Raw genomic sequence first — 21,267 nt, forward strand, 5'->3', positions numbered from 1 at the left:
CCTGCCTTAGACCCTCATGAAATGGCAAAACAGCCAAGTGTTGCACTCTTTTTAGAGAGGCAACCATACCCACCGTTAGAATAACAACTTACTCATAAACCCATTGCATTGGTAACCAGAGCCAGTGTGGTGTAGTGGTTAAGAGCAGTAGACTCGTAATCTGGTTCGCGTCCCCGCTCCTCCACATACAGCTGCTGGGTGACCTTGGGCTAGTCAAACTTCTCTGAAGTCTCTCAGCCTCACTCACCTCACAGAGTGTTTGTTGTGGGGGAGGAAGGGAAAGGAGAATGTTAGCCTCTTTGAGACTCCTTCAGGTAGTGATAAAGCGGGATATCAAATCCAAACTACTACTCCTCCTCCTCCTCCTCTTCTTCTTCTTCTTCATTGGGGTTCACTCTCAGGATTGCAGCATCACAGCCTCTTAAGAACATAAGAGCCATCTGCTGGATCAGGCCAAGGGCCCATCTAGTCCAGCCTCCTGTTCTCACAGTGGCCAACCAGGTGCCTGCAGGAAATCCCCAAGGACCAGAGCAAGAGCACTCTCCCCTCCTGCAGTTTCCAGCAGCTGGCATTCAGAAGCACGGTTGCCTCTCACCTTAGAGAGAGAGAGAGAGCAGTGGCCATCATGGCTAGTAGCCACTGCATTGTTTACTCTTATCTTCCAGGTTCCTCTGCAATTACAACAGATGGCTACCACAGAGATGGCCTTTCCCATGGTGACATTTCAGCTTTGCAATACTCTGCCCAGAGAAGCTTGCCAGGTGCCCACACTAATGTATTTCTGGTACCAAGGAATAACCTTTTTTGAATTCCCAGGCTTTTAAACTTTATCTGTTTTACTTGGGAAATTTTCGACTGCTGTTTTGTTTTGTTTTCAAGTAAAAATGCTGCCTTTTGCTTTGTTTCAGCTTTCTGTTTTGGTTTTGGCATTATTCATTTCTTCTGTTTTAAACCCCACCTGAATAATATTCGAAGGCGGGAAATAACTCTGTATCGTAATACGTACACAAAAAGATAATGCTTGGGTGGGCATTATCAGGGGATAGATGCTGAGGAGCCTTCAGTGGTACCGTATACAGTACACTGAATAAAGCGGGATTTGTTGCTAATCTAAACCACAGAGTTTAGGGCTTGCCAATCAGAAGGTCGGCGGTTCGAATCCCCACGAAGGGGTGAGCTCCCGTTGTTCGGTCCCAGCTCCTGCCCACCTAGCAGTTTGAAAGCATGTCAAGTGCAAGTAGATAAATAGGTACTGCTCCGGCGGGAAGGTAAAAGGCGTTTCCGTGTGCTGCTCTGGTTCTCCAGAAGCGGGTTAGTCATGCTGGCCACATGACCTGGAAGCTGTATGCCGGCTCCCTCGGCCAATAAAGCGAGATGAGCGCCGCAACCCCAGAGTCATCTGCAACTGGACCTAACAGTCAGGGGTCCCTTTACCTTTACCTTTAAACCTGCATGCCTATTCTCATCTCTGCTCATTTGAGGAAGGAGGACTAATTTATTTGAGACAGGTTGCTCTTTCCCCCGCGCAAATCTCCTCTGGGCTGTTTGGCTCCAACTCCTAAGCCTTTCCCAAGGGAAACCGTTTTTGACACGGCCTTTCTCCTGCCCTCAGCAGCACCTCTCCTAATCCTGCATCTTTCCCGGTTCTGTTGTTGTTGTTGTTGTTGTTGTTGTTGTTGCTGCTGCTGCTGCTGCTGCTGCTGCTGCTGTTGTTGTTGTTGCTGCTGCAGCCTCCTCCTCCTCTCCCCTCCCCTGCCGGACTCCTCCCCGCCTCTGCTCCGCCTGCCGCCTCCTCTGGCTTTGTTGATGTTTCACTTTGTTTTAATTCCCGGCTCCCAAGATGGAGGTGGCGCTGGGGCCACGCGAGTTCCTGCGGCTGCTCCCGGGGCTTCTTCTTCTGCTGCCCTCCTGCCTGGCTGCCCCGGAGCCGACAGCCGCTTTCTCCCAGCTCGATAACCAGGTAGGGAGAGGAAGGGTCTCCGGGCAGCCTCATCTTTATTCTGGCGGCACTAGGACGGAGAGTACACACGGAGGGAGTGGGGAAGAGGGGCGAGCAGAAGTGGACCCCCCGGAGGAGTCAGATAAAACCAAGAAACAATAAATGCAGTGGATTGGCCCCTAATCTTCCGTGCTCATCTGTCCTTTAATTCGGAGTAAGGAATCGACATGCTGCTGTAGATAGGCGCGGCGGGGTTGCATTGTTTGTGTCTTGTCTAAGGTGCCGTGGGAGTGTGCAGGAGCGTCGTGTGGACCTCCCGAGATGGTGCCCTAGTGCCCACCTGTGTGAAATGCTCAGGCTTGTACACTTTTAAGGTGGGGGTTTCTTCCTTCTCCCCCACCCCCACCCCCGTGAAGGAGCGATTTGTATATTAATATGTATGCAGAATTGCATAAGATGTGGCATCAGGCCTTGTGTGGCTTGGATGTTCGTATGAAGTATGTCAGCTGTGTACTTGCTATGTTTGCCCACAGGCATGCAAGGGACCGAATGAATATGTCGTGAGAATACAGGATGTTCATTGGGCTAGGTAACGCCAATATTAGATTTTATTTTTTGGGATTAAGTGCTTTCTTTAATGCATATGGTCTGCGTTGAGAGAAGAGCATGATAGTCTCAACTGTTTCTGTGCGGAAGCCTTTAATGACAAGCTACCCAACAAAATCAAATTGCTTTTGAGTGGAAAATATAGAGGAATATTTAAGTGATTTGTGGGTGTTACGAATCCTGTGATTTGTGGGTGTTACTAGTAGTTTCTTTAAGTTAACCACATGTTATAGCTGTGTTAGCTTGAAGCACAGGAGTGGTTTCGGTACAGCATCCTTTTCAAGCACTTAAGAGACAACTGCATTCAACTTCTGATAGCTAGCTACTTGCTAAGAGAGATAACCCAAAATCTCCATCACAAACATCTGAACAAGCAATGATTATATTTGGATTAACTTTATCCCTGGTTTCAGTGTGATGGATTAGTACTGTACAGGCTTACTCAACTTCGGCCCTCCAGATGTTTTGATACTACAATTCCCATCATCCCTGACCACTGGTCCTGCTAGCTAGGGATCATGAGGAAGCCTGGATTAGTATATGGAAAGATCCACCTTATGAAGAACTAGCAAAGTAAATACCTCAAGTTAGCATTTATAAGACATTCTATGTTTTTTAATATCGTTTATGAATGAACTAAAGTTTCACATGAATATGCTGTACTAGAAAAGTCAATAACTTTGCTTCTTGAAAGCATTTTTTTATTTTAGAAAAGGAAGGTGTAAGAGTCTGGGGACTCTTCACTACTAAGTTGATGGCTACTTGCAAGGAATTAAACAGTGGAAAATGCAAGAATCGCCCTCTGTGTCTTTGTGGTGCGTAATGCACAAAGAGCAAAGGAATAGTTGACACTCATCATAAAACTTTGATATAAAGAATGCATTTATTTCTTAATAACCCCTAAGAAGTACAGTATAAGATGCTGCTTGCATAAACATAAGGGTAAAAAGATTTTGAACAGTACTGTATTAATGAATTGCTAAGTGTTTGGACTGCCAAAAAGAAGTATTTTTGAGGTTCTTTCGTGATTTGCTTTCCTCTGGCTATCTCAGTGATTCCAAGCAACTATAAAATCAACAGGAGAATATCTAAGAGGAAAGTGGTCAGAAGTTCTGTCCTTCAGGCAAAAACACTGCTAGTTTTCATTCCATAAATCTGGAATGATCTTCCTTCAGTTGCTTTACTACTTCCCTGCCTCCCTCTTCCCTAAGGAATTCTCATTTTCACCCTTTACATCTTATATTTTAAAGCCTCCGGAAAGGCTTATTGCACCACTAGAACCTGCTGGTAGAAGTTTACCTTCAGAATACAATTATTTTAGAAATATATCTTCTAGAAAAATTGTTAGAGGAAAGGGCTAAGAAAGAAAGATATTGAAAGGCAAAATGAAATGTCTGTTCAGTCATTTCCTTATGGTGCAATCCTCCTACATGACCACTATTGCACAATTTCTTGCAATTTTTCTAAACTACGTAGAATATGCTCCACAGTTGACTCCCCACCCCCACTCCTTTGGTCTGTTGATATAAATTAGTCATTCTTTGCATTCAAGTCACAAAAGGAACATTGTGAACTCTATTTGGCAAAATTATGATGAAAAGGCCAGAGAGTTTTGAACTGAAGGGTCATTAAGTGCACCCAAGAAATACTCTACCCAGTCATGCAGTGTGTGTATTTGGCAGGGCAAGAAATGCTGGGACACCCAAGAGAAGTGTAGTGTGTGTGAAAATAATGTAATGTGAAAAGTACTGGTTTTTTTATTGATTTGTACTTTTTATTATTTAAAGTTTTATCACAACATTCACAATATGTACCAGCACAAATGCACCGATAAAAGGAGGGGAGGGGAAAGAGTGCTGGGCGGGGTGACAGTTAAAGGAAATATAAACCAGGTTATACATACAAAGCCATCATACCACCAGGTGAAGCACATATGCAGGCTAGTATACATTTGGTAAAATTCAGACCTAAGATGTGCATTAAAACTGCTGTACCTCAGTGAATTGTGAGGATAAAATGAGCTTGGTGGTAGGGCTGGGTGATATCTGGTTTTCAACATCACGATATACCAATATATCACGGTGTCTGAAATAAGGATGGAGCTATGTAGAGGCATTGGCTGGCTTCGTGGTTTCCCCCACATTGCGATTTTTGCATAGGACATGCACACACACACACACACACACACACACACACACACACACACACACCATGATTCGTGATATATTGCCAGGTCAAACATTATGAAATCAATATCATAATATGGCCTTCAAATTGGTTTTGTACAATATATTGGACAGCCTTAACACACATCATGATTCGTGATATATCACCAGGTCAGAAATTAAGAAACCAGTATCACAATATGGACTCTGCCCAGCTCTTCTTGGTGGTTGGGAAATCATGTACATTCCCCTAAGCGTCTTGGAGGAAATACAGGACATAAATGCAAAAAAAAAACCCCACAGTAAATAAATGAAGAAGGAGTTCCAGAGAGGTTATGCAAACAGGTTTGCTAGCTGCAAACCACCCCAAGAGCTTTTTATTTTGTTTGTTTTCCTGAAAATATAAATGCCAGCAGTAATTTGGATTCCATCTCTGGTGCTAATTGAATTGTAAGGCCGAGAGCAGAAGTAAAGTATTGGTTAAACTTTTGTTAAGTTAGACATTTGTCACAGTGTGGCATGTGCTCTCTATTCATGGCACTCTCATGCATATACTGTAGTTTATAAGCAGTTGGTTGCCTTAATTTTTTAATTAAATTATAAAGCAGGTGTGGGCAACCTTTGGCTTGTTAGCTCCAGCAATCATGGCATGGTGGGAGGTGTAGCCCTGCAACATTTGGAGAGCCAAAAGTTCCTCACACGTGATCTAAAGGATAATATGAACATACAACAGATAAGGATATAGTTAATGTACCATCATTTTAACAGCTGTTTTAATACTGTACAGGAAAACCTGGATATGGAATACAACTGGTGTGATACCTATTCCAGTAACTCAGATGAGAAACTGTTGTGCTTTGTAGAATGCAATGTTTATTATTATTCAATATCTGGGGATCAGGATAAACTACAGAATGTGGAAGTAACTTGGTGCCAATTCAACAGACTATACTTTTTTTTTTTTACCAACCACACCATGATCAACTGACTGCTAGATCTCACAGCTTTTGAAAACTTGGTTGTATTCAGTTCTTCGTAGTCTAAAGGTCTGTTATCTAGTTTTTTTAAATAAAATTTTACTCTACTTTTTGAATACACAGGAAACACGGATTAAAACTGGTATTGGAAGGGGATTTGGAACTGGAAATAGAACCAGCTCCCTAGTACCGTGTTTCCCCTTTTTTAAGACACCGTCTTATAACTTTTTTCCTCAAAAAACCACAAGGTGTCTTATTTTCAGGAGATGTCTTAATTTTTTATTAGGTTTTTATTATGGACCCACCCTGGGGAGCAACTTCTTTTAAAAAGAGACAAGGAAAAAAGTGCAAAGGCAGCGGCGAGGGAGGCACTTTGTGCGTGCTCAGAGACCGGCCCCATCCCGAGCTATAAACACAACCCGGCTTTCCAAGACACCTTTTCCCCGGCACTGGACTAGCGGGGGTGGGGTGGGAAGGGGGTGTCTCTCTGTGCATGTTCAGAGGCAGCCTCGTCCCGGGCGCTGCTATGGGAGGGGAGGGCACTCACACAACCAGGACCCAGATCCCGGCCATGACGAGGTGCCGTGCGCCGGCAGCGGACAGAGCCAAAGCCCCTGCCGCAGGCCGGCGCAGACCAGCGTTGAGCCCACTACCGGTCCGCCGAGCGCAGCCATGGGCCCATCGCCCAGCCCGCCTGCCTGCCTCCCGCTTCCCTGCCCACAAAATTCCGGCGGCGGGCCATGCAGCCCATGACGCTGCGGCGGCGCGGAAGGGGCCAGCAGGTCTCCCTCCGCCGCCCGTCACCATGGCAGGGCCAGCGGAGCTCCCGCCGCCGCTCTGCCTTGGGCCATGCAGCCCACAAAGTTCCGGCGGCGCGGGAGGGGCCAGCAGGTCTCCCTCCGCCGCCCGCCACCCTGGCAGGGCCAGCGGGGCTCCCGCCGCCGCTCTGCCTTGGGCCATGCAGCCCACAACGTTCCGGCAGCGCGGAAGGGGCCAGCAGGTCTCCCGTCGCCGCCCGTCACCATGGCAGGGCCAGCGGGGCTCCCGCCGCCGCTCTGCCTCGGGCCATGCAGCCCACAACGTTCCGGCGGCGCGGAAGGGGCCAGCAAGTCTCCCGCGGCCGCCCGTCACCATGGCAGGGCCAGCAGGGCTCCTGCCGCTGCTCTGCCTCGGGCTATGCGGCCCACAACGTTCCAGTGGCGCGGAAGGGCCAGCGGGCCTCTGGCCGCCACTCTGCCTCACCGCTCTGGCTGGGCGCTGCTGGACGTTCCGAGCACTCGGCGCTGCAGAGCGCTCCACTCTGCAGTCGCCTGTTCCGGCGGCGGGACTGCAGGCCTCCACGGCTGGGCCAGGAAGAGGCCAGGCCGCTGGCTGGGCGCTCCGCCTGGTGCTGCGGGGCGCTCCGAGCGCTCGGCGCTCCAGAGCGCTCCACTCTGTAGCTGCCTGTTCCGGCAGCAGCCGGTTCCAGGCCCCGCTGGCTGGCTGGGTTCCGCTGGCTGGCTGGGGCGCTCGGCGGTCTCGCTGTACACAGTATGAGAGGTATGTCTTATTTTCGGGGGGTGTCTTGTATATATCAACTCCTAAAAAATGCTGCCATGGCTTACTTTCTGACTACGTATTAAAAAAGGGGAAACACGGTAGATGCCATATTGAGAAATCTGTAACATGTTTCTTTCTTTGAAACCTCTTCCTCCTTCTCTCACACTTGCAGGAAAGCATCAAGATTAAAGTTACAATGCTGGAAAACAACAGGGATGTTCAGGAAGGGCAGGTATGTCAGACTTCCTGTACTGTACTTGCTTTAGCTTAGCATTTTATCTTCTGAGGGTGATCAATCAGTGGAAATCAAGCATGTATTTAGGTTCTAACTAATCTGTAATAGATACAGAGTAGCCGGTACCCTTGATGGTATCCTGTGATGGCACCATGTGACTTCTTGTTTTGCTCCCCTAAAAGATATTTGTGATTAGTGGGAATTGCTTATGCCTACTACATGGCTGGTGTAGCTTTGCAAAGCATTTTGGGGTGTTTCTAGGGAATGTGGAGGTGAAAGGATGCAGAATCCTGTGGATCCTCAGCCTTGCCCGCTCCATTTTGACCCCTACCACCAGCAAAACATCTACATCTGCAGAGCTTTCCAAACTCTGGGGGACCTCTGGTGCCAGCTGCATCCCATAAAACAGTTGAGTGTCAGTTCCATGATTGCAGCCTTAACTTCTTAATGTCTGAATTCTGGTAATTGCTAAAATGATTATTTAGATTAAATAATCTTAACAATTGTGCTTGACCTTGTGTTACAAAATGTGGACATTTAACATGTTTGATTCTGTTATTTTCTTTAGGTCATCCTTAATATTACCTATGTAAATGGTCAGGTTTATGTAAATGACTTTCCGCTGAAGAGTGGAGTTGCTCGGATTAAATGTCAGACTTTAATATGTAAGTATTGTTTAATTCCTTACCTGTGCTGTGTGCTTCCATGCAGTTCACCACTCATGAATAATGGTATAACAAATAAGTAACATTATACTATATACACATCTGTACTGTTAAAAATAAATCTCCACTGTTAAGGTATGTTTAAAATAGATAAAATATGAAATGGAGTGTCCTCTCTATTTCTCACCCACAGTGCTCACATATTCTGCCCATAAAAAACAATGAGTTCAAACCTTCCCTTTCTGGAAACTGTTAGCGAAGTTCCTGTTCAGTTAATTTATTTGTTAAAGGCAAAGAATTTGTGCCGTAGACTAGGCAGTATAAATGCAAGGATGTGACTCCACCCTGATAAGTCCTGTCTGTCTCCTTTCTTAAACTGGCATGTATCCAGATAGAGTTGGTGTAGAAGAAAGAATAATAATAATAATAGAATGTTGGGAGAGTCTTTCAGATCTTTGCAAAACACTTTCTTCTCCTGTAGACTTTCTTAGTTTAAGTTCAATCTCTGCTAGAACTAGAGGTTTCATTGAAAAGATTGAAAATATTTCCCAGTAATTTTTATAATGTAGTTATTAAAAATGGAAATATTGTTTTCCCCCCTTCCCAATCTGCTTTGTCGTGGACAGAAACATCCTGATTTGGGTATACAGGCAACATTTTACATAATGAATGAAGCTAAAGCAATTACTTTCCATGGAAGAACATTTTATGCACAGAGTAGTCTCTTGATGCACTGGTTATGGGTGGTCTCAAGGTTAAGTTCTGAGATCATCTACCCTTTATGATCAGCTCTTGCACTAAGGGGATGCTAATGTGTTTTAAGCATTGGCTTTTGAAAGCCTAAAACATCATGCATTAATAACTAAACATGGCTTCCTTTAAGGAGACCACACAGTGGCTCATCATGGTTTGGATGCAGCAAAAGTGCTCCTATGCTTTAAAAAAATAGTATGGATCTTCTAAAGGAAGTAAGTTCTCTTGAACTGAGCAGGGCATATGTCTCAATAAACATATTTGGAAATGAGCTCTCACTGTTCTTTACTCAGATGCAGCCAACTCTCAAACCATCACAATACAAATTTGTATTGATTTAATATAAAACCTTGGTTCTGTAAGCCTTACCTTTGAGTTTCTGTTAAATTTCCAAGATAAGAATATAAAATGGTTCTGGGGTTGTATAATAAGAGTGCATGTTATTATTTCCCACAATGTATTCAGACATCCACTTTGCCTTACTGGAGGGATGGAAGGAAGTCAGGGTAGGAGGGGGTCTCAACTGACACTAAATACCCCAATCCTTGCAGAAGAAAATAGTGGTACTTGGAACAAGCCCTTATTTTTTTGCCTGAAACTCCAAAGACTGATTTGACTTGTGTGTTGTGGATAGAAGCTGCCTACATATTACCAACAGGGTTGGACGCCTGCATGTGCAAAGCCAGCAAGACAGCCGCTCCTTCCCTAACAGAAATGTCCATAGGAGCAAGGATACCGTACTTGGCCCTGGGGCAGGGAGTTTGGATGACTGAATGGAAGCACATGTCCTATCATTTGCTTTTCTTCATTTTTGTGCCAAGAAGTCGTGAGGAGATTGGTCGTGGTAGACAAGGTACACGCGGGTGGCGCTGTGGTCTAAACCACTGAGACTCTTGGGCTTGCCGATCAGAAGGTCAATAGTTTGAATCCCCATGACAGGGTGAGCTCCTGTTGCTCTGCCCCGTCTCCTGCCAACTTAGCAGTTCGAAAGCACGCCGGTGCAAGTAGATAAATAGGTACCACTGTGGCGGCAAGGTAAACGGTGTTTCCGTGTACTCTGGTTTCCGTCACGCTGTCCTGTTGCACCAGAAGCGGTTTAGTCATGATGGCCACATGATGCGGAAAGCTGTCTGTGGATATACACCAGCTCCCTTGGCCTGAAAGCGAGATGAGTGCCACAACCCCATAGTCGCCGTGGACTAGACTTAGCCGTCCAGAGGTCCTTTACCTTTTTACCTTTACCTAGACATGTGCTGTGTGCAGTTATCTGAACACTATTCCTGCTTCCATTTCTCTGCCACCAATTTTCACAAGTCCCAGCTTTAGTGGGAATGCAGTGCTGAACTTAGTTCTTGGGAACCCTATGGAATGGAGGAGGCTGCTTGTATTTCCACTTGATCTTTAGGAAAACCAATACACAGATGATAAAAAGTACTCTTGTTTGCATTCAGGAAAACCTTTGTACTGTACTCTCTTGGCCCATGACCACTTCTTTTGAAAGCTGCCTTGAATCCAGCAACAAGCAATGCTGTTCCTGTGCAGTGAGGAGCCAAATCCAATCTGCAATGCACCGATCACCCATTTATATGTACCTTGTTTTTAGAGATCATATCTCTCTATATAACCACTATATGACACACAGTTCTTCATTGATAGTGGAGAGTAGTAACTCTGAAACACTACAGGAAGAGCAGCGATTAGGAATTGTCAGTGTTCGCATTATGGTCCACGAATGGCCAATGGCATCCAGATCCAACTTACGGTTGATTGTCGTTCAAGAGGAAGTGACAGAAATTGATGAAAAGCGGGTAAGTCATACCACTTTAAATTATTGTATTTGTTAGCCAGTTTTTAAATTCATTGGAGTACGGTACTTTGTTCTACCGTGAATGGGTAGTTTAGTTGTATGATATGCCCTGGGCCACCATATCATAACGGTGTCCGATGTTAAACAAATAGGATTTAAAAAGAAACTACAACACCACATCTATATACAGTGGTACCTCGGTTTATGAACACAATTGGTTCCGGAAGTCTGTTCATAAACTGAAGCGTTCATAAACTGAAGCGAACTTTCCCATTGAAAGTAATGGAAAGTGGATTAATCTGTTCCAGACGGTCCGCGGAGTAACCGTTCATAAACTGAAGCGAACTTTTCCATTGAAAGTAATGGAAAGTGGATTAATCCGTTCCAGACGGGTCCGCAAAGTACTTAAACCAAAGCGTTCATAAACTGAAACATGGGTGTAATTGGTTCCGGAAGTCTGTTCATAAACTGAAGCGTTCATAAACTGAAGCGAACTTTCCCATTAAAAGTAATGGAAAGTGAATTAATCCGTTCCAGATGGGTCCACGGCGTTCATAAACCGAAAATTCATAAACCGAGGTGTTCATAAACCGAGGTTCCACTGTATATTCTGTATATCATCACCAAACAGGACTATCCAGGGACAGAGAGAAGACAGGGCTCATCTGGACTGGGATCCATTGGATACAGAGCCAGCCTTGCTGCTGTCACGTAATGATATTGACCTAATACATGTTAACAGAATTTCTAGTACATAGCTCTTTTCAGCTGTAGTCTGATCTTACTGTAAAATCCACTCCTGTACTGCAGAAATTAATGATTCATACACACACACACACACACACACACACACACACACACACACACCATCTGGCTGGGTTTCCCCAGCCACTCTGGGCGGCTTCCAACAAAATATTAAAATGCAGTAATCCATCAAACATTAAAAGCTTTCCTAAACAGGCTGCCTTCAGATGTCTTCTAAAAGTCCGGTAGTTGTTGTTCTCTTTGACATCTGGTGGGAGGGCATTCCACAGGACGGGTGCCACTACCGAGAAGGCCCTCTGCCTGGTTTTCTGTAACTTGGTTTCTCGCAGTGAGGGAACCGCCAGAAGGCCCTCGGTGCTGGACCTCAGTGTCCGGGTAGAATGATGGGGGTGGAGACACTCCTTCAGGCATACTGGACCGAGGCCGTTTAGGGCTTTAAAGGTCAGCACCAACACTTTGACTTGTGCTCGGAAACGTACTGGGAGCCAATGTAGGTCTTTCAAGACCAGTGTTATGTGGTCTCGGCGACCACTCCCAGTCGCCAGTCTAGCTGTTGCATTCTGGATTAGTTGTAGTTTCTGGGTAACCTTCAAAGGTAGCCCCAGATAGAGCGCATTGCAAGTGAGAGATAACCAGAGCATGCACCACTCTGGCGAGGCAGTCCACAGGCAGGTAGGGTCTCAGCCTGCATACCAGATGAAGCTGGTAAACAGCTGACCTGGACACAGAATTGACACAAGAAACTGTCAAAAGAGAATCTCTCCTCTTGTTGCCACACACATTTAGTAATAGTGCTTTTGAAGAAAAACGGTTCTGAGTTCTATAGAAGGGACAAAACTCTTCCTCTCAAATAGTTCTGGTAGCCTGGTGATTTGCTTAAAATGTATGGTGTTTTTAAATTTTCAGCATGAGGTAACTTCCCACACCCAGTTGAGTATTGTGTACCACTGTGTACAGTACAGTACTGTTTACAGCAATTCTGTGTTGTATTGTGTTTAGTGCTTTAATTGTTTTATGCAATTTGCTCAGAAATGTGAAATGAACTAAGTGTGAAGTGAACCACTAGGAATTTGTTTGCTTCAACTCCACTGTTCAGTGCTCAAGTCTAAATTTCAACAGAAGTGTCAGTGTGGATATGTAATTCTTGATCATGTCAGCATTCCAGCTTGGGCACTTGAAAGCCTGACAGAGGGCTGAGCGATAAAACTTACATCAACAAACGGCATCCTGCTGCATTCCTCTTCATTGACATGTCTCTAAATTGTTAGGGTTTAGCACATTACAGTCAGGTTGGATTCCCCCCTCCACAACTCATCATGTCAGTGTTGGCATCAGGTAGTATGATCTGAATTACTAGTGACAAAAGGTCAGGAAAATCAACAAACCAGTTCTGTAATTAATATATGACGGTGCTCTAATTTTGGTGCCAAGACTTATTCAGTGAGCAGTCATGGTATCCCATCTTCTGCTAAAGAGTTAATAGATTGGTGATTTGTTTAGAAAGTTTTGTTTTCTGAATTCCAACGTTCGAGAACTTGCCCCATCCAGTTGCATTCTATGCATAATGGGGAATTGTTGTCCAGTAAGTCTGTGTTGTGTTATTTTTAGCACTCCCATTGTTTTAGGCACTACACTCAGTCTGCTTCTTATTTCTGAGTGTGATAAATGCCTCTAGGAAGCAGCCATTAGTTTGTTTAAATGCATTTTTTCAGCTGAAGAGTAAGGTAAAAATACTTATATATATATATATATATATATATCTGATCTTTCTCTTCCCTTTTAAGGGAGAACCAGTCAGGATATTAAGTACAATTACTGAAGCTGAAATAACAGCAACAGACCCTTTGGAAACAAGTTCTACTGATTCAGAGTAATTTACTTCCAATTAAGCACACTTGGTAGAGTTTACACATCATTTATTAAAGATTTCTCATTACCATACTATTCCAGGCAACATGATTCACAAGATGCCCGCCTCATTTTTCTCCCCATGGACTTTTGTAAATTGCACCACACTGTTGCAAGCAACAAATGACATAAAGACTCCACAGCAGAATGACAAATTATATTCTGCATTGAGTTCGGTATGTGGCATAAAGGTAAAGGGACTCCTGACCATTAGGTCCAGTCGTGACCGACTCTGGGGTTGCTGCACTCAACTCGTGTTATTAGCCGAGGGAGCCGGCATACAGCTTCCAGGTCATGTGGCCAGCATGACAAAGCTGCTTCTGGCGAACCAGAGCAGCACACGGAAACACCGTTTACCTTCCCACTATAGTGGTACCTATTTATCTACTTGCACTTTGACGTGCTTTCGAACTGCTAGGTTGGCAGGAGCCGGGACCAAGCAACAGGCGCTCACCCCGTCGCGGGGATTCAAACCACCGACTTTCTGATCGGCAAGCCGTAGGCTCTGTGGTTTAACCCACAGCGCCACCCGCTGTGGCATATTAGAACAAAAATCCTACACCTTTATAGTGATAACTGGGGGGGGCACCTTGAGGCTTTGGTAAAAAGCCCCTGTGAAAATCAGCCTAACACTTGGTGGCAACTTCACTGTTATGAGTGATCAGAAAATAGAACTTTGTGGGGCTGTATGTTAACATAGCCATAGACAAGCTCAGGACGTTACTTAGCCATAGACAACTTACATAGACAAGTTACTTAGTTACATAGACAAGTTACTTAGTTACTCAGGACGTTAACATAGCCATAGACAAGCTCAGGGACCCAGGTGGTCCTGTGGTTAAAACCACTGAGCCTAGGGCTTGCTGATCAGAAGGTCGGCGGTTCGAATCCCTGCGACGGGGTGAGCTCCTGTTGCTTGGTCCCAGCTCCTGCCAACCTAGCAGTTCGAAAGCACGTCAAAATGCAAGTAGATAAATAGGAACCGCTACAGCGGGAAGGTAAACGGCGTTTCCATGTGCTGCTCTGGTTTGCCAGAAGCGGCTTTGTCATGCTGGCCACATGACCTGGAAGCTATACGCCGGCTCCCTCGGCCAATAATGTGAGATGAGCGCGCAACCCCAGAGTCGGTCACGACTGGACCTAATGGTCAGGGGTCCCTTTACCTTTTACCTATGTTAACATAGCCATAGACAAGCTCAGGACGTTACTGGTTCAAATCCACACAGAGACAGAAACATTTTAGGGAGACGGGTGCAGTCCAGGTAGGGGAGAGAAACACTGGTGTCAGCTGCTGACTGAGCAGTTAATATGCTACTCTCCATGTGCCATGGACTATAACTTCAAACTTTCCTGACCATTGGCCATGCTGGAGCCCCAACGTCTGACGGGCACCATGATAGCTGTAAACAATACTGAGCTGGATGGACAAATAATCTGACTCGGTATAAGGCAACTTATACTATATATTTTTCCAGTTTCACAGAAATGAAAATAAAACGGTGCCATTATTTAAGTCTGTGGGGTATTCCTTCCTTATCTGAGTGTAGTAGGGGTGGTAGAGGGTCCCGTGTTTGGATTAGAATGAGGGGGGCAGCTTCCTTCCATCCCAAGATTTTGGAACTCAGGAGGTAGAACTTTCCAGGAATTGATGTGTTCCTGGTCAGTCATGTCCAAGCACGGGAGCATCGTTTGGAAGGGAGGGGGAAGGAACAAGCCATTCATTCCCTCCCATCCAGCCTAACAGAGGCAGCTCCTTTCCTTATCAGTTAGGCCACGGCTAACAGATGCTGTTCTGTGTATAGTTCTTTTAGCCAGATGCACGAAACACTAGCATTGAGATTATCAGCTAAAACTGACAGCTCATGCTATGCACATACAGGAATTAACATTTGGCACAGAATTATTCGCAATTCTCTTCTTCAGTTACTTTAAAACCAAACAGCATTCCTATTGCATATGGCACTGCTGCTTTTTCATACTTCCGCACATTGGCCCTCATTATAGAGAGAAGATGTTCAGCATGTTTATGTTGTAGTGGGCTGGTCCCGTTTCCTGGTAATGTTTTAATGAAAGATTGGGAGCCTGAGTTGCTCTTTAGAAGAGAGTTGATATCACATTCTGCCCTTCACTTTAATATCTCTTTAATGATAATACAAAAAGGGCTACAGTGAGTTGGATATTTATTTAATGAGGAAGAACCATGGTTCACTGGTAGAGCATCTGCATTGCATGAAAAGGTATGAAGTTCAATCCCCGGGATCTCCAGTTTGGGCTGGGAATGGCTCCTGCCTGAAGAGTGGCTACTGGTCAGTATTGACAATACTGAGCTAGATGGACCATTGGTCTGGCTCAGTATAAGGCCACTTCCTACAGACTTTTCTACAGACTTCCTACAGACTTTTCATCTTGGCATTCTTTATATATTTTATACATCTGCCCTTTTATTTTCACCATTTCAAAAATGCACCTACCGCTCCGGTTTCAAGAGGATTGCTCATAAATAGTTATACTTCTCTTTTGCAGGTTCAGCAAGATGAAGTGACTGAAATAGACATCTTGGTAAAAGACTTAAGAGTCCTTAGGCACTCAAATTACACTGTTCCTTTGAAGGAAAGCATGCTGTATTCCATCCCCAGAGACAACGATATCTTGTTCACACTTCCAAACATAGCAGGAAAAGGTATGCAGTGAATGTTGATCTCTGACAAACCAGTTTTACTTCTTCATTACAGAAAGTGTTGCCATAATTTTTGCCTTTTCATTTAAGTTTTCCTGTATTACTTTTCAGTATCCATACACCAAAAGGGAGAACATCCAATCTATTTTAAGTTGATTGATTTTAAAATGTCTATAGGCTGCTTTTCCAATGTTCTAAATGGTGTGCATCATTTAATAACAACTTGGTAAGATGAAAGCAGCAAATAATGATAAAACAATCCCCAAACTAGTGAATCAGCCAAATGCCAGCTAAGAAGTCTTTCAAGTCTTATGGGAAATGGCCAGAAATTGACTCCTCAATTTTGAAGGCAGGTCAAATTTGTTTGCTGTTCGTTTGTCATTCTTTTTAGTATGTTGTACCTGTATTGTGAAACAAAATGCACAAGTAGATTTGGATAGTCTCAAAATGTAGCATTACTTTGTTATTTTGCTTGCTTGCTTTCCCCTGGAATTATCTATAGAGGTGGGGAGGCACCTACTTGTTAAGCTAACCTCTTTCTTTTTCTTTCTTTCTTTCTTTCTTTCTTTCTTTCTTTCTTTCTTTCTTTCTTTCTTTCTTTCTTTCTTTCTTTCTTTTTATAAAAAAAAGATATTGAAAGTCCGCTACAAACAACCAGTCACTACCTTCTAAGACAAGTAGAAACTACAGTGGATGAAGAGACAATGCCTGGCAAGTTGCCAGAGACTCCTCTCAGAACAGAGCCTCCATCCTCTTATAAGGTCTTTTCTGTTACTGTTCCACCACTATTGTAGGGTGGGGCATGCTCGTGAGACATTCCAGGAGCCTAAGTTATGTGGGGGACAACAAGACAGCAGGGCAGAGTACTGCTGGGACAGAGGAAACTGCTCCCTACCCTTTCCGAAAAATATAATAGTTATTCTTATTGCAGAAGGGACTTCAACCCCAAACCCCAATGGTAGGGAAGGCCAAGGGCTGGGCATACATGCACCTTTCAGAGATGAGAATTCACACTGCCCAGGGCCAAGCTTGTGTGTTCTCAGCTCCTTTCCTCCTGGGATATGAGAGCACAGGTGTCTCTTTTACACGTTCAGCTGAACTATTACTGGTTGGCAGCATGACCTGTGGGCATGGTCCTACTCTACAAGATGATTGAACAGATGTGATGTTCATCAAGGAGCTGAATGTTTCTTGCCCTGTAACTGAACACAAACTAGAAATGTTAATTTAAAAATGAAAAAGAAAACATGAAACCCAAACTAATAACCAAATGTATTATAGTCAAAATTGTATGCAAAAAAGAAATATATACCTTGAGCTAAAATGCATTTGTATTTGTATGCTAATTCTAGAAGTTTCAGATCCAAGATAAGCAAATTAAAAGTGCCTGAAATTAAAGAAAAGCATATATTTAAAACAGAGTTAAAATACCAGAAACCTAATGGTGCTAATCTATTTCCTACTCCTGGGTATAAAAATCCACAGGCCCCACTTGGAGTGGTGTTAGTCTGCATCAAAGAGGACATTACATACAATAAATTAAAAATCATAAAAGAAGAAATCCAGTCACAGAAATACCAGGCCTCCAAAATAATATATTATTATGTTATTATGCTCCTGACCAAAACTCTGATGGTGATTTTCAGACAGACAAGCCACGTAGGTAGCCAAAGGAGAAACTATTGTGATAATGGACAACTTAAATTATCCTCACTCTGAGTAAATATCAGGTCATAACAAAAAGAAATTTCTAGATACAATGTGTCTCAAATTGTGTCTCAAATTCAGCATTTCATAATCAGTGTAAGCTTGCCCAGAAAGTCCAGTAGAGTGGTGTTCAATTTCAGAAGAGGAAGTGTCTATAAATGAGAGGTTAGTTACAAAGGATGTTGAAAAATTTCTGCCTACTGCTGCAGTCCCCAGAGTCATTTCCCACACTGTCACCAATGGTCCCCCAAGTCTCTGGAACAGATTTTTGAGGGACATGGCAGGGTTATAGAGAGAAGAAGTAAATTGGCACAAACGACCTCTCCTCTTATAAAACAGACCCCCTCTGCTAGATCAAAAGCTGTTCCATTATCACCCAATAATTACAACAGTCAGATATAAATGTACAGGTGCAAACGAGTCCAAGAGAACGCCAGTGTGGTTAAATAGCAACGTCAAGGAAGCTGTCAAAGGCGAGTTAGTATCATTTTTGAACAAAGGAGGGAAGTAAAACAAAATCTGCCCGAAACAAGTGCAAGTTTATGAGGCAAGCACAGAAGGAATGTGAAAAGCTTTAGGCAACTGTGGGGTGGGAGATGGGAAGGGAAACTTTCCTTCCACGATCATCTTTTTGTTCACTTATCTTAAGATCTGAGTATCTGTCTGGAGACAGCATTTATCATGTGCTGAAGGCATAGAACAGGAAAAGGCTGCTGCCCCCAGGCGGTGCTTGCAAAATTTACCTCTAGACTGGCCACTGCTAGATAGAGTGCAGGGCTAGAGCCACCAGTCTGATCCTCCCCCACTAGCCTTAATTTCTTTTTTTGGAGTGACTCATGCCCACCTTTTACTGTCAGCCCACTGTTTATTTATCAGTAAATAAATAGTGGTTGAGAGCTAAAAAGATCATTTAAATGGGAGCAGCTGGGCTTCAGAAGAGGATCTATGGTCTGAGATTTGAAAGAGATATACCACCTTCTGTGTTTAGTGGATAAGGGCATCAGTGATGGGTATTTAACTGGCAGTATTGTTGCATTTGCAGGTGATGTGCCAGTGGGTGGAATACTTGAGAAAAGAGCTCTGCAGGTTCTGGCTGCAGTCCTTTCCAGTGTTCTTTAATCTAATGTTGGTCATTGTTGTTGGAGTTGTTGGAGCAGCTTTAATCATCAAAGTCTTAAAAGTGTTTTGCCCCTCATGTGAACCCAGGTAAATGCCTTTCTACATTTCATTCTGTGAAAGCAAACTGTTACTTCAGGGAAAAAAAGCTTATTTCTGACAACTATTTTCTTTCCCTGCTAAAATTCTAGTGAGCATAGTCCAGTTCCACAAATGTAGCTCTCCTAAAATATTATTATATATTGACCCTTTTAAAGCCATTCTTCTATATCTCAGGTGCAGCTGTTTTGATCAGTTGCTCTTCCTAATAGGCACTATAAATATAAACGTAGAAGACAAACTTTTTTTTAACAGTCTTGGCTTACCATGCTTACATTATCTGTTGAAGTAAACTTGTTTTAGTTGTAGAGTTTTCAGTTCTGAAGCTGAAAGAACACTGTTAACCTGGGCATAACAACTGGTTAAGGAAAACCTTGAATTTCTGAAGTCTAGATTTTAATGACTACCTGCTTCTTTTTCAGGGGAGTCCTTCAGGTTGATCTCAGTGTCATCCCTGTGGTTGGGATCAGCTTACTTCCAGATATTCCAGAGAAGACAGATAATATAGAGGAAAAATGTATTTAAACACATTCACCTTAATTGTTTGAATTTGTTGACATGGTATTTGACACTTGATTCTTAATATATTGTGTTCCCTTTCCTATACAGACTATGAACGATCAGTGTTTTAAAATGTTTTAAGAGGCCCCAAAGACTACATCTCCACTTCAGCCACCTTAATAAGTTATTGACAGAAGGGGGAAAAATAGCAGTCTCCCTTCCATAAGGACTTCAGTAAGTTCTAACTTCTATGAAGTAATTTCCCATCTCCTCATAAAATCGCCCCGACTACACTGGTTGCATGAACCTGCCACACTAATCTAAATAACCTGCTGCCTTGAAACACCCTGAGAGATTTCAATAATGATATGTGAACATAATTAAGACTGCAGCCTTAAGCTCCACAGAGCAATGAAAATATTAAGTGATTAGACCCCAACAACATGGAACAGCGTGGACAGGATTGTACACACCTGTGAGAAAAGGAAAGCTAATTTAGGCCTGCTGTCCTTAAGTGTGCCTTATGGGAGAGAGAGAGGGGGGGTTCATCCTGCTCTTACAACAAATTCAGTATTGGTGCAATGCTTTTTGGTGCATGAAAGGCAATCTGACATTACAAGCACTTTATTCAGTCATTTTTTTTTTTTTAAAAAAAGGCCTCTTCCCACTGAAAGTTGTGTTTGTAAAACTGTACTTCTTGAAGTTGCAGTACAGTATAAATGCCTCTTACCCGAGAGAAAATGTCTTCAAGATCCCAATTTACTAAGAATTGTTTTACATATGGATTTGTACGATCACAGCTTTACAATAAATCCTTATCTGTTGAGAGAAACGGGAGGCCTTGTATCATTCCTGTCTATTTAGGGCAGCAAGGCCCGGCCTTTGCAAAACTGATTTGCTTCGTATATTTTACAGGGGGTGGTTTATTTCACAGAGTTGTTAGACTACCCTTCAGCATTGCTGCTCCAAAGATGCCTAACAAAAATACAGCAATTTTTTTTAACTGCTTAGAGGTGAGGAAAGCAGCAACGTAAAATAAATTCTCAGCAGCAGATAAAAGACCCAATCACAGATTTAAAAAGCTTTAGGATTGTGTTGAAGGGACGCAGGTGTGGCTGTGATCTAAACCACTGAGCCTAGAGTCTAGATCAGAAGGTCGGCAGTTTGAATCCCCGTGACAGGGTGAGCTCCTGTTGCTCAGTCCCAGCTCCTGCCCACCTAGCAGTTCAAAAGCACATCAAAGTGCAAGTAGATAAATACCGTAGGTGGGAAGGTAAACGGCGTTTCCGTGTGCTGCTCTGGTTCGCCAGAAGCGGCTTAGTCATGCTGGCCACATGACCCGGAAGCTGTCTGCAGACAAACACCGGCTCCCTCGGCCAGTAAAGCGAGATGAACACGCAACCCCCGACTCGTCCGCCACTGGACCTAACGGCCAGGGGTACCTTTACCTTTAGGATTGTGTTGAGGAGTGTTGCTCAGCTGACCATAAGGAGTCTGTCAGCAAAATAGGGAGGGAAGCAGCATCTCTTCCCCTGCACATCCCTCCTAAGTTAGTCTGGAGGGTTGGGGAGTTTCCAGACCAGATTTGGAGGAGAGAGGGAGGGAAATTGATTTGCTCCTCATTCTGCTGCTGGAAGCCTTACCTTCAGCCAAGCAACAGCACTGAATACAACGGAATGATCAAATGTTACTTTGGGGGCTCTTTCTACAGCTGAAAGATGGCACATAAATGCCTTTGTAACATGAAAGCTAAAAGGCCTGGGGAAATAAAAAATATATTTGCTTGGGGCCAGAAAGATATCAGAGGA

General features: G+C 43.8%; 1 protein-coding gene across 1 annotated transcript; it reads left to right on the forward strand.

Moving 5' to 3' along the window:
• Window positions 1–1,830: 1,830 nt before the first annotated feature.
• On the forward strand, window positions 1,831–20,291 carry GINM1 (glycosylated integral membrane protein 1). The gene is made up of 8 exons (XM_035108777.3): window positions 1,831–1,960; window positions 7,399–7,458; window positions 8,030–8,126; window positions 10,536–10,687; window positions 15,883–16,039; window positions 16,667–16,797; window positions 18,786–18,949; window positions 19,381–20,291. Exons 1-8 carry the CDS (start codon window positions 1,841–1,843, stop codon window positions 19,481–19,483), a joined length of 984 nt encoding a protein of 327 aa, XP_034964668.2. The 5' UTR covers window positions 1,831–1,840; the 3' UTR covers window positions 19,484–20,291.
• Window positions 20,292–21,267: the final 976 nt, after the last annotated feature.

Source organism: Zootoca vivipara, chromosome 3 (genome assembly GCF_965207765.1).
Source record: "Zootoca vivipara chromosome 3, rZooViv2.hap1.1, whole genome shotgun sequence".
Lineage (NCBI taxonomy): Eukaryota > Metazoa > Chordata > Lepidosauria > Squamata > Lacertidae > Zootoca > Zootoca vivipara.